At 39.1% G+C, this 14,433-nt stretch overlaps 1 protein-coding gene across 2 annotated transcripts in view; it reads left to right on the top strand.

The window, feature by feature from the left end:
- The window catches only part of PTPRO (protein tyrosine phosphatase receptor type O), a 151,418-nt gene that overhangs the window by 72,684 nt on the left and 64,301 nt on the right, over nt 1-14,433 (top strand). For both annotated transcript variants that reach the window (XM_057427950.1, XM_057427949.1), the window contains exon 2: nt 14,057-14,330. In XM_057427950.1, coding sequence (XP_057283933.1) covers nt 14,057-14,330 — 274 coding nt within the window. The remainder of the gene's footprint in view (nt 1-14,056; nt 14,331-14,433) is intronic.

Here is a 14,433-nt window from a genome sequence, read left to right as displayed (position 1 = left end):
TCTTCTCCAGCTTCTGTTTTTACTGTGGCTCATACCAAGACATTCATGCACTTTGAAGCATGGTGTGTAGTGTTTTGGTCTAGTCTTTCTTATTTATGCAGGCTTGCTGCACTTGTATGCAACTTTATAAGGACATGGATGTTTTTCTGTCCTTTTGGTATGCAAAGTGTAAGAACTGAATGGAGATCTTACAGGGCTAATAAGAGGGGAAAGAAGAATGCTGTCAAATGGATTATAGGTTGGTCGTAAACATGCAATTACTTAATATAAGTATGAATATTCATTTTCACACACATACTAGGAGATGTATTTGCAGCAGCAGAGATAAGCAGGACATGGCTAATTTTGTTTTCATAGATAAATACATTTTTGCTGATAGGTTGAGCTGTGGTAGCTGTGTTTATGATCCAAATCTTTGGGGTAATTTAAGCCAATCATTTTTACCTGGTGCTTGTGGTAAACTCAGAGTATGCACCCAGTCTGTTACTGCTGGTGTTTCATTAAGCTGTGGAGGAGCTGTTGCTTGCAAATGACTTTTGGCGCAGTGAGATGTAGGCAACTCACAGTGCTGTTGGGTGATGAGTTTCTTCTCTGAAGTCTGGGGAACACAATGACAACACCGAGTCATAACTTTCTTCTGTGTGCTCTCAGCACTGTTGGTATCACTTGAGAAATCATCACAGGAATGTGCCTGGAGTTGCAACACTTAATAGCCACAAGAAAAACCCCAACCAAACACCAAACCTCTGCCTTCTCTACTACTTTAAATTTCTAAGACTTGTTGAGAAACAGCTTGGTCAGGATCATACTTTTGTCCATTGACTCTCCTGGCACCTGAATTAGGTGGCAAAAAGTACATCCAGAATAAACCTGAACTGAGAAATAGCACTGTAGTCTGATGTTGATAATAAAGGGGTTTCATTGCGGTATGGGCCCACTGGAGTGGAAGTGGAGGAAAAACTGAATTATGTCAGTAAGGACCTGGTGGAGAATAAATCAAGAATGTATTTAAAATTTTAAAAAGCTATAAATAAATAAGAGAAACCATTCCTTTGGCTTGATTGCTAAACAGCTCCCATTACTATGGGGACTCAGCGCTGCCAGTGTGCATGTTCTTGCATCTTTCTGATGTTGTTTATATACACATACATAAAGGACCATGCTCTGCAAGTGGAGAGATTTAGAAGTGCACACTTGTCTTTAAAAAAAAAAACTTTTTGGTGGCCAGCCCTAATTTTTTTAGAGTTCTTGTGGATACTTACCTGCATTGTAAGCCACCTATATGTATTTGTAAAACTGATCTTAGTGACTTTTCATGGTCATGTATGTGGAAAAGGAGAACCTGAATTTGATATTCTGAAGTACAGGCAGGTGTGGTCACAGGAGAATAATGAAAAATGTTTCAATTCAGTCAAAGAGTTGTGAAAGAGCTTAGACAATATATTTATTGCTTGAATTTTGAGTGCAGGAATTGGTAGGAGAGGTCTGTATATTTGCATTGCAGTTATTGAGAAATGACCATACTGTGAATGGCAAATGGCAGCCAGCCAATTAGGGTAATGCATTTTTTGCCTGGATTAGTGTAATGCAAGATGACGAGCGCTTATGTATGGAAGCACCACTTGCTGTGAATTAAAGAAAAGGCAAAAAAAAAAAAAAATCCATGTCATCTTTCACTGGCGACAAAAATATTTCATAAAATAGAAGAAGAAAACAATGGCATAAACCAATATGTGGTGAACTCATATCTAGAAGTTAACTAGGAAAGAAAATCATTATCACTTTTATACTGTGGCATTATGTCACAACGATAATATTATATTGCCTAGTGACCTGAAAGCTTTTTATATTACCGATGAGTTAATGCCTATGAAATAAAGCTCAGTAAATATTTATTTGGGGCTACTTCTGGGAAAGGTCACGTTGATTCACTGAAGGTCATGCTGTTTATAAAATCATCATTTTCAGCAGAAACATAACAGATTGTATCCTGAGTTAAAATTAAGAAATAGTCTTCTAAAATTATATATTCTTGTTTTACAGTCAATTCTGCTTAAGGGTACAGACTTCCCATTGATGATTTCCACACACCCTTTTCTCAGCTGACTTTCCTCTTTTGGTGTATTAAGCCTTCTCTTGCCTGGCTAGCCGTTGTAATGCCTGGGGAAAAGCTCTGTCAGGTATTAAAAAAGGAATAGATAAAAGAAAGGTAATGGCTAAAGTTTAATTCTATAAATTCTGCATTCGAAGGGTTTGTAACTGCCAAACTAGCTAGAAATTTGATCTGTATGCTTTCCATACTGTTACTGCTGAGCTACCCCCACCTAAGATACTAAGCTGATGAATGTATTTATAAGGGTTTGTCTGCATCCCTTTTGGCCACTGAATAACTGCCAAGTGTAAAAAACAAATGACAGCAGCAACAAATAATAATTTCTACAAAGAGAACACCAAACCTGAAGAACAGGGTTCTCACCATCACCAAATGACCCAAGACTTATATTATCCTTTAAATGATTTTTTAGCAACCTCACTGCGTAAAAATGCCAAAACAAATTAGAAGGAAGTTTCAGGGGTTTATTACTCTTTGGTGACTCAGGAAGAGAAACCTTGATCTCTTGATTGATTCTTGTATGCAGGGCCAGCCTTTGTCACATAGGCAAAGGATTTATGAGCATACTTACATCTTCTGCTGAGTAGGACCTTTTGTATGCTTAAAGTTATATGCCTTTCTCAGTCATGGCCATCATTTATTTTTCATATACTGCTGAAAAAGAGAATAGCTAAACAAAATTTAAACCTTATAGTATCACTTCAGACAAAATAGGAGCCATAACACATAAAGACGGCAATACAAATCCAAGTTACAGCTGCCACCATATCATACATAGCTGTTGTTTCTGGTCTCATCTGACTCTTGATGTTTGAAAGGAAGGTGCACAGAGAGAGAAAAACATCTGCAGAAGGCAGTTTGTTTAATCCTAAGTAGATAAATCAAATTCTTTAGATCCATCTCTTCCTACAGAGTACAGAGGGATCCTAGATGATGAGATTTGACTATATGCCCAATTTTTAGTTTGATAAAATGAAGCCAGATGAATCCCACACCAAGTACAGAAGTCTCAGCATAAAAGTTCTGACCAACATGTCATTAAGGTCTCCTCGCTTTAAAGGTAACAGGATATTCAGTGTTTTACTTATACACACAGAAGCATGCAGAATATTTAAGCATTGTGATAGCACACAAGTGGATCCCAGTAAAGGGTAAATGTGGGGTCTGTATATTAGAGTAGAAGTAATTATTATTTTCCTGACCTGGTAAGCACAGTTGCAGAAGATTCTGCATTGCAAGTTGAAGCCATTAAGCTGCTAGGAGAGGACATTGTAGAAGAATTATATCTTTCATGAAAGCCCTATAACACTCAGTAACCTGGACTGTCATCCCTCTGGTAGGTAACAACAGTCATTTCCCCCTTGACCAGTCTCTTCTTCTGAGGAGGTGGGGTAGCATGTGTTACATCTGAAAAGACTTCACCCCACAGTTGAGGATCCTGACTCCATTTCCTAAACTCTTTGTTTTCACTCCTTTCATTCACTTCTTTCAAGTCAACCTGTGGCAGCTGTACTAAAAACTAAATGCTTGATATGCTGTGACCAAATAAATCCTTCTGGAGCTATCCCTGCAGGGGAGGGTGGCAGTGACAAGCTATGAGTTTTTGTATCATTAGAGAATTTGGTAGCTTTCATGACTGCTGAGCAGTATGTTGCCAGCAGTAGTGTGATAGAGAACTCTTTTTCTGATAGGCATTTATCAAATCAGTACAAATGGCTGAGCTGAGCCTAAAGCCACACTAGAAATGAATTGAAATTCGGGATGTAGCAACTGCTGAAATGTTCTGTATGGATTTGCAATTGACCCTCTTCTCTACAGAGAATTACAGAGCTTATCTCTTGCTAATAATCAGGGAAATGGCACTGGCTGCTTGCCCCTCTTTGAGCACAGGTTGGGAAAAAGTGACAAAAAAAAACCCCACCAGGTAAGACAATCGACTCCCCCTAAACCTGCAGAGCAAATACTTTAGCAAGAAGAAAAAAACCCAAAACAAACCACAAAACATTCAGCCACAGGAACTATGTATAAGTAACATGAGAAAATCTCAGCAGATTATCTGGTCAGCAATTGCTAATTTAGAGAACACATGACACAACAGAGCTATCAAAGGTCAGAATATCAGATTCTGCTTGGATCTGAAAAAAATCCCAACCCATGAATCAGTGCTTGAACCTGAGTAAGCAACCTTTCAGGGTTCAGCCATAGCCACATTATGATTATGGCTTCGGGCGGATAGGTATTAAGAATGTTAAAACACTTGTTTAAGGTGAACTCTGGACAAAATGGAAGTCAGCAGCTTAGATGGGGACAAATGCACCCCACACCTGCTTCTGAATTCTTCATATCAGAAAAACTGATTTGAAACAGGATTTTTTTCTATTAATGACTCCTTATTTCAAATTTCCAAACCTCTCCAGCCGGCTCAGAGCATATTTGAGAAAACAGAGTTTTTGAAAATACTTGAGCACTTTGATGCCCAATTCTCTGTAAAATCACTTGGAGCTATGGAATAAGGAATAGCTCCTGGAATAGCCCCTATCTACAGTTTTATTCATTGCATCTAATCTGTCCTCTTATAGATTAACATGGAAGAATTGGGTGGGAGAGGGAACAGGAAATCTAACTTCTTCCCAGTCATGCACTTTGCAGATAATGCAAATACCAAAGCATTGCATTCTTTCTTTAAGAACTTGTGCAGGGTATATATGTACCGTATCAATTTAAAATGAAAGCTTTTTCACTTTTGTAGTACCCATAAGACTCAGTCTCTACCCCACGTCATACTCTCTGCCAGAGCATGTAAGATGAAGTTGAGCTGACAACCTGTCCTTAGAATCATAGAATCAACTAGGTTGGAAAAGACCTTTAAGTTCATCAAGTTCAGCCTTTACCCCAGGACTACCAAGTCCACCACTAAACCATAGCACTGATGGCCTCATCTACACAGTTTTTGAACACTTCCAGGGACAGTGACACTATCACTTCCCTGGGCAGCCTGTTCCAATGCTTAACAACCCTTTCATGGGAAGAAATTGTTCCTAATATCCAATCTGAATCTCCCCTGGTGCAGCTTGAGGCCATTACCTCTTGTCCTCTTGCCTGTTGCTTGGGAGAAGAGACCAATACCCACCTCATTACAACCTCCTTTCAGGTAGTTGTAGAGAGCAGTAAGGTTCCCCCTGAGCCTTCTCTTCACCAGATTAAACACTCCCAGTTCCCTCAGCTGTTCCTCATTACACTTGTGCTCCAGACCCTTCACCAGCTTCTTTACCCTTTTCTGGCTCCATCACCTCAATGTCGCTCTTGCAGTGAGGGGCCGAGAACTGAACACAGGATTTGAGGCGCAACCTCACCAGTGCCCAGTACAGGGGGATGATCACTGCCCTGGCCCTGCTCTCAATGCTAGTGCTGTTACAAGCCAGGATGCTGTTGGCCTTCTTGGCTGCCTGGGTTCAAGCTGGCTCATGTTCAGTAGCCATCAATCAGCACCCCCAGGTCCTTTTCCATTGAGCATCTTTCCAGCCATTCTTCCCCAAGCCTGTAGCATTGCATGGGGTTGTTGTGGCCCAAATGCAGGACCTGGCACTTTGCCTTTTGAACCATTGGCCACAGCCCATTGATCCAGCCTGTCCAGATCCCTCTGCAGAGCCTCGCTATCCTCTAGCAGATCAACACTCTCACCCAGCTTGGTGTTGTCTGCAGATTTACTGAGGGTGCATTCATTTCCCTTGTCCAGATCATCAGTGAAGTTGTTAAACAACACTGGCCCTAACACTGAGCCCTGCGGGACACCATTAGTGGCTGATCCAACTAGATGTGATGCCATTTACCACCACTCTCTGGTCTCGGTCATCCAGCCAGTTTCCAGCCCAGCTAAAAATACACCTATGTAGGCCATGAGCAGCCAATTTGTCCAGGAGAATGCTGTGGGAGACACTGTCAAATGCTTTACCAAGGTCCAAACAGACAATGTCTACAGCCTTCCCCTCATCAGCCAGGTGAGTCACCTTATCACAGAGGGAGAACAGGTTGGTTCAAGTAGGATGTGCCCTTCATGAGCCTTTGCTGATTGGGCCTGATCCCTCTGTTTTCCTGCAAAAAGTTCAGTCCAGTTCCTCTCAGCTGCACAACAGTGATGGAGCATGTCACAGTCAGTTTCTCACAGTGCAACAACAGTCTTTACCAGGAATTTTCTGTGTCACTTTCTAATGTCACCTTTCAGCATCAGTAGCTGTTTAGGAGCTGATTCAGCATCAGAAGCCTGTATTACAGACTTCTGTTATTTGCACAGGTGAATCCACAATTTTGGAGCTGAAGTACTAAACAGCTTGAATGAATTTGTTCGTCATTCAAAAAGCACATCTATTCCAGTATTTCTTACATCTCACATAGGGCACTTTGAAGTATAAGACACTTCAAAGATTGTTTGACAGCATGGAAAGAGGGTGTCTTTCTAATAATCCAAGTTCTTAAAAATCCACATTAGTTTCTCACTCTTCTTTTTCCTTCAGTATTTTCTTGGGGTGATCTGTTCTTCATTTCCTCTATCACAGAGAGGGAACTGAAATACAGTGTATGTGTTTTGACTTGTAGGCACTGTGCTGTGAAAGCATTTGCTCTCAGTTGGTGGAGAATATGTATATTCTTAGGATAATGTACATGTGGCATGCTGTTCAATTAAATCCTATTCCTAGAAAGTAATCTTTCTTTTCCTTTCCTCCTAACTTCTCCTTTTTGGAATTTAATAGGGAAGCCACTTAACATGACCTCCTCTTCCCACCTGGCCTATGTACAACTCTGATCATTTTACATTTGTCCAGGTAGAAATTTGCTTTCACTATTCTTCCAGAGAGAGAATAAGTATTGATTGGAGAAGATCACTACAAAGGCCAGTTTGGCAGAGTTAAGGGAACTGATGAGCCAATATAATATGTTTCCTGTGCCCTTTTTTCTTTTTTGTTATTCAGATAGAGGCTCAAGATGGAAGATGCATTTTAATTAAAGCACATGGTTCATCTGGCATGTGTGTTTGGGTACATCCACCAGGGATGGCTAACTTTAATTGCAGAAGGTCCATAAAGGTCTGAGTTGAGGAAGGTAATCAAATTCATATATTCTTTCAGAAGAATTCTTCTTTTTGACATACTCTAATACTAGGGAGAAGCTAAAAATCTAGAGCAGAGAGAAACCCAACTGTATCTGCTTGAGTGTGAATTCCTGTCATATTTGGGACAGGTATGTGCAGTCAGGATTGATAAGAGGGAGAAATGCCATCCATAGTTCTTTCTAACCTAGTTTTATGCTATGTCAATATCAGGGTCTCTGAATCACTGTGCTTGGGTTTTGCCCTTTCCAGTTTACATCAGAAAGATGGGATAGAAATATATGTTTAGCAATAATTCATTAAATGCTACATATACTAACAAGGTGATACATAAAAGATATTAGCCTTACTGAATGCAAACATTCCACTTTCATGCATTTAGCATTCTGGCATTTACTTAACTTTATCATAATAGCAGTTGATAGTGTCAAGAAAGATTTCCTTCCAGATTATTAACTTCAGAATGGTAGCAAAATGTGATGGACTGTAAATACCAAAATAACATTTGCTTAAAAAAATACCTTCTTATTCTTCATTCATGTGCGGAGAGGGGAAAACATACCTGTCCCTTTAAAAATGTCTCCCAGAGCAAAGAAATGTTGAAGCTCATTTATAAAATATGACCAGCAGATTGTTGTTGCTGGCTTATTGAGACTGAGAATAGCAACAGTGCTGAGGACACTATTCATAGAGCAGGATTCCAGAAATGGTATGTTAACCTGAATCAAACATCATAAATTATTGAGAACTGCTGCTTTTACTCTCTTTTCACTTCTTTAAATATTCCCTTTTCGCATGGAAAGTCTTGAATATAAGGTTTTCTATTTCTCTGATGGAATATTTCTTCCAAAGAGTATTTATTAAGGGAGTTTCTTTGCTTCTCCAACCTGTGGAGAAGTGTAGATATAAGCAGAAGCCCCAGGAATAAATATCCTTATTTTCAAGAAGTCTTTACATTTTTGTTCCAAGTCCGTAACATTTTTGTTCACACTCCTGAAAAGCATTTCAAACGATCTTTTCATCTTGCAGTCAATACTGAAGTCTCTTCCTGCTTCAGAATTCACTGGAACATGTGGAAATCTTAGGATGTACTTTCTTCCCTAAATTCTGTAAGGTTGACCATGCCTTTTTTTTTTTTTTGTTAGAACTATAGGATCTAAGAATGATAGCTAGCGTAATATATAATAAGCAATATTCACCCAGTCCTTTCCTATGCACAGAAAGGATCTTTCTCAGTTCATGGCTACAAGAACTGCTTTATTTGAGACTGCTTGTATCTTTTTGTGAAACCATATCACTTTCAGCCTTATGAAATGGTTTTTATTAAGAGCCTTTGAGATGAGAGCAAAGAGGCTGAATGTGGAATATAAACAGTGTAAGGTTTGATGTTGCAATGTTCAGCAGAAAATACCCTGTGAAAATTATGAGCAGGAAGCTGTGAAATTAAGAAAGGTGATGCAGTAATGATGGAAGAAAGGTTGGAACCTGAAGGGTCATCTAAAGCAAAGATTTATATATTAACTTATACTTCAAAACAGCTCAACTGTGTGAAACCACAGTCTGTTGCTTGCTTTGGATGGTGACTTCACACTGCAACAGAAGGGAGTTTCATGGACCCCTCTTTTTTTCCACCTATAAAGGACTGGAAGGTAGTTGCGATCCTCCACCACTGTCAAGTGTCTAGCCTGAACAGGCGAATGGCAGGGAAAAGGACAGATGGAGGGCAAGAGTGATTGAGGGGTGGAAGAGAAGTAAATTACTGAAACAGTTATATAGGTCAGAATTTGTTTCCTGCACGGTGACTCACATGAAACAATACATTTCCAACAACTGCATAGTAGATTCCAATAAAATTCCAATTTCTGCATAAAATGAATGTTTAGTATTTTTGCTATAATTTTTCTTCAGTATCATTTGTCACATACATTAGAAAGCTGGTGCAAAAATACTGTGACATGAGTTTTATGCACATTTTGCAATATTATTCATTTTATGAAATTTCTTACGTGCTTTCTGTGAAGCACCTGGTGACAGAAGACTGCAGGAATTTTGCCAAGCTGGGAGCATGCACCCTTTGGCTGTTCAGTGCACTTTCAAAAGTAATTCAGTTCTCAGACAAGCCCTCAGGTACTCTGTCTGAAAAGGTCATCCTGTCTCTCAGTCATTTCCTTTAAGTACCTAAAATTAAGTAAGATGAATCTTGGTGAGAATGAGTCATTGTGTGAATTAGAATGAAATTAGTATTATCGGCCAGTGGAACAAGATATATCTGAGTACAGTAGCATAATTTGGGAAGTTTAGGTTAGATATAAGGAAGAAGTTCTTTACTGTGAGGGTGATGAGGCATTGGAATGGGTTGCCCAGGGAGGTTGTGAATGCTCCATCTCTGGCAGTGTTCAAGGCCATGTTGGATGGAGTCTTGGAAGACACGGTTTAGTGTGAGGTGTCCCTGCCCATGGCAGGGGGGTTGGAAATAGATGACCTTAAGGTCCTTTCTGATTCTAACTATTCTGTGATTCTAGGATTCACAAAAATAGCCAGTATTTCATCCAAGACGTGTGGATATAGTGTTCAATATTTTCTTGTCATACTTGCATTGATGATATTTTTGACCATCATTACACAGAAGGTGATCATAATGGTACTTTTGCCCTAAGAAGTAGATAACTTACAGCTTTAAAATTTACTCCTACATTACGATATCAGATGGCCACTTTGAAAACTCTGTGATACTTTAGTATTTGCTTAGGATTTACTCTATAAGAGCTGACAGAAGTAAGATTTGTTCAGCATCTTGGTTCCACTTGCCTAGCATTAGATAACGTGACACAGTTACCAGTATTTTAGTTTTACAGAGCTGATGAGTATCCACAGCTTCTCTTAAAGTCAGCAAGACATGTAACTACTTACACTTCATATAATTGGGTTCTGGTCCAATGTGTTTCAAAGTGAGACATTCAAAAGCTAAAGTAAGTAAAATTAGTAGCTGTTTTGCAGCTTTGATCTCTTCCTCATGTGTAAAGCTCATACTGTTAAAAGGAAATAAACTGAGGATATAGACTTCTGAAAAGAGAACTCTGAGCTCTGCTGCACACCATTTATTTTCCTATTACTCTTTGAATGTTGTTTATTTGACATGCTCTATATTGCCTTGCCTCCCCCTCCTTTTTATTTTAATTGGGACCTGGTTATTGGCTGGAAATTCCACTAGCATGACTCATCCCTGGGCTGGAAATGACTGCGAACAGGCATCACATTGTGGGATTTACTTCCCTCTCTCACCCCCTTTTTTTTCCTAAGTGCTTTATCGTGGCACAAGCTTGTAATAATAAACTAGAAAGGAAGTTGATGCTAATCATTTGGTTCTGAATGCACAAGCCCTGCCAAATTTCCCCACAGGCATGAAACAGCCGCTCAAGCTGCGACACCAGCAAATTAAATCCTGGAGGTAGCTGACCAGAAGTAATGAAATGTGTATTTACCATACTGATGCTGTCAGTCCTAAAACAAACTGGCTTTACAATCTAGTTAAGTGGGGCATGTTTCTTACTTCCAGAGGTGCTTCCAAAAAATACTCAGGTTTTTCCTTAGACTTCTTTTCAAAATCACAAGCCCAATGATGGCTGGTAACCCTCACTTTATGCAACGTACAACAACAGGATGCCTAAAGTGGTCTGTTCTATTAAAACACTCAAAGTGAAATCCATATCCCAAAGGAGATAAGTGATTTCATCTTATGACATGTTAATTGCAAGGCTTTTTTATTCATACCTTTTTTGCCACTTCATTCTATAAACCAAACCTTAGAGTTGAAATGAAAGGATAAAAATTATTTCAAGAACCAATGGATAATAACAGATGGCTCCCACAAAACACTTGTGCATGCAGCAGTTTAAAAGCTTGGGCAGGTACAGGTGTGTGAAAGAGGGCCAGATAATCACCAAAAAGAATAGGTATCACTCAAGAGAGGGATTTGTTATGCAGGTGGGCACACAGCCACTAAAGAGGTGTCACTCAAAAAATACCTGTGCAATGGCAGCAGTTGTTCAAAACCATCTGGACACATGCACACAAAGTAAGGAGGTTGTCATTTCACAGTCCTCAGATGCTCAGGAGATAAAGGACTCAGGGAAAAGTTACTTTCCCCATTAGGTATAGTCATAGGTAACAATAGTATCTGTCTAGCTAGCAGAGGCATGTTAATTGTGTGAGAACTACTGAAGAAGGTTTGTGGATCATTTGCTGAATGCTACTTGCTGTGAATTCAAGGAAACATTATGAGGGGAAAAATGAAAGTACAATCTTCAACATGCTTAATACAATACCCACAGAAGAATCAAAGAGTAAAATCACACCCCATATGAGCAGTCTCTGAAAGCATCTAATTATATCCTAGGAATGTCTGTCACTCTGCAATTATATGCTTAATTTCCAGCTGTATTCAATTAACATCACAAATGATTTATAATACCACCAAACACAAGGAACTTGCTTAGAACTGTTTGTTGGCACATATAAATTTGTTGGGCTTTTTTGTCTGTCTTTTCATAGCAAGTTAGGCCCATTGAGTTAGTACCATGTAATTCAATGGCAAAGCCAAGGGCAGGCTAGAAGTTATTTTAGAGATAATATCATTCTTTCTCCTCTAGCAAAACATTCAAATGCTAGTCTAGGGAAGGTCAGCACCCACTGACTTACATGGAATTTTATATGCAGTTCAAGCTTGATATGTAGAAATAACCTTGCTGAACTAGGTCTGTCTTTCCTTGCTTGGCCTTGGAAGGAAATTGTGCTTTTTGTGATACAAAAGCACACATGCATCTGAAAAGTCAGGCTGTAAATGCCTTCCTTCTCCTGTCTTCCCATATCAAAAGAGCTGAAGTAGGAATCATTCCACATTTGCTTAGTGTGGAGAGAATGGGGATGAAGAAGGGTAAGAGGACCTCTGCTTGGTTTTGACTAGATCTAAACATAATCCCCAGTTAAAGGCTTGAACCTGTGTGGATCCAAATACTGAATTGGGATTAAAAGCAAAATACAAACTCTTGAAATGTGTTAATTTGATCTACTCAAGGGTAAACCTGTTGAATTCAGCTGAGGCTAATGAAAAGACATGGAAGCTTTTGTGCAATCGGAGTCTTACATTATAAATCTTTTGGAGCAATTGCTCTGCCATCTGTGAAAAATTAATCAGATTTCCACACCAAAGTATTCATCCATGGATAACATTGATTTATATCATTTTAGCAACTTAAAATTAATTCTCCTAAAAGTCAGTCAAAACAAACCTCCAATCAGCAGCTGAAGTTGCATTGCCTTTATTTTTAATCTCTTGAAGCTGTCTAGACTGGTTATCCTATTTGAACTGGGCTTAATGCACTTTTACCTTGTTCTCATGTTGGGTCAGGTAAGTAAATTTGCTTTGGTCATTTTTTTTTCTCATGCCTGTTGTTCTGTCTATAGGGTGATATGACCTTAGGTACACTGTGAAATCTCAAGGACAGTGATGAAACCATAAATGTATATTCAGACAAACTACTGTTATATAAAATCTTACAAACCTAGAATGAGTTCTTTGTTCTTGGTGGGGTGGTTTTTGTGGGGATTTGTTGGGTTTTTTTTTGAACGGCAGGAGTTAACAATACCGTATATGTGAATTCCAAATTGGAAGCCTGGTTCCTGCAGCATAAATGCAAAAGACATTATTCTTCATGGAAGAATCCCCTAAACAAAACTACAAGAAGACTGGAGGTAGACAAACTGCTAGAATTAATCTCTGAAGGAGTTGTCTAGCTCTTCGCTACAGGAACAACTTGACTGAATAAGTGGCAAAGTGGCCATGGTTGCCCACCCTGCCTTCAAAATAGAGCTCTCAGCCTGTGAAATACAGAGGAGAAAAAGATCCTATGGAGCTGGGAATTGAAAATATCAGATATTACAGTTTTCACTGAGGGTAAAAAATTCTAAGCAGCAGTGTGGCCTAATAAACAAAAAGGCAGCTCTTAATGAAAGCTTGAACTTTTCCTTCTTGTTAATTACCATGAAACTGTTTTGAAATTCCTGTAGAGAGCAAGTGCTTCTTGCTGACAGCTGGTCTGCGATTAATAAAATGGAAAGTGTTTTCAGCTGGCAATGACTTAATATGCTCATGATATATGAAAACAAGGTTAAATTCCTTCTTTCTCTCTACTACTAACAAAAGAAATATTGAAAATGAAATGGTGTAGCTTAGGAACTGAAAAGTGCCTACCAAAGCCATGGACATAGTGCTGAGAGCTGCATATCACCTGGTACTTGCCGGAATGGGCATATTTGCAAAAGCTTCATCAGTGCCAAAAATTATTCTTCAGTTGCAGGCTTCCAGAATATATTGCATTGAAGAATATATGATCCTCTTTCTGCAAGATAAAGGAGTCTTGATTTAATTTTCTCTCTTTGGTGGTTTAAATGACTTACTCTTTGTGGCTTTAGTGGAAACCTTCTTGCTTCTGATACCCTTTTTTAATCCCATCCTTCTTCTGCTCTACTCCACCTTCTGTCAGGAAAGAATGACAGAGGCTTTGTTGCTTGTGAGGTAAGAGATGGAGTAGCCAGAGCATCAGAAAGCACACAGGAGGAACTAGCCTTCACTGCAAAGAGACTGGCCTGATAATCTTGTGGACTTTGGCTGTGAATTGTGGTCAGAAATAAATGTTATGGTTTGATGTTAACTCTCTTGCAGAATACGAAATGGAACTTTACCTCAAATATAATGTGAGAATCCTATGAATACCAAGGGAAATAAGTAAAAGTAAAATAACATATTTTACTTCAGCAAAGTCTTTATTCTTGTCTTGTAGAATGCAGAACCTTTCCAAGTTACTGTCCGAGAAGACAATTGTATCATTGTCTCCCTGGAAGCATCTGATGTGGTGAGCTCATCCTCTGTATATGTTGTGAAGATAGCTGGAGAATCCAAGAACTACTTTTTCCAGTTCGAAGAATTCAATAGCACTTTACCTGCCCCTGTGGTTTTTAATGCCAAATACCATGGCCTATATTACATAGTAACTCTCTTGGTAGTGAACTCAAATATTGTTTCCAAGTCAGCAAGATCAATCACTGTGTTAACCAGTAAGTAACACATTATTCTTTCTTTCTTCTGCTTCTTCTCTTTGTGTGTGATTTTATTTTCCCTGGAAGTTATTCTTGCGGAGAAGGTTGGGTGGGGTTTTTG

This window comes from Pezoporus wallicus, unplaced genomic scaffold (assembly GCF_028554395.1).
Source record: "Pezoporus wallicus isolate ANWC-B61680 ecotype Strahan unplaced genomic scaffold, APGP_CSIRO_Pwel_v1 contig_2908, whole genome shotgun sequence".
Lineage (NCBI taxonomy): Eukaryota > Metazoa > Chordata > Aves > Psittaciformes > Psittacidae > Pezoporus > Pezoporus wallicus.
This window is presented reverse-complemented; position numbering and strand designations above follow the sequence as displayed.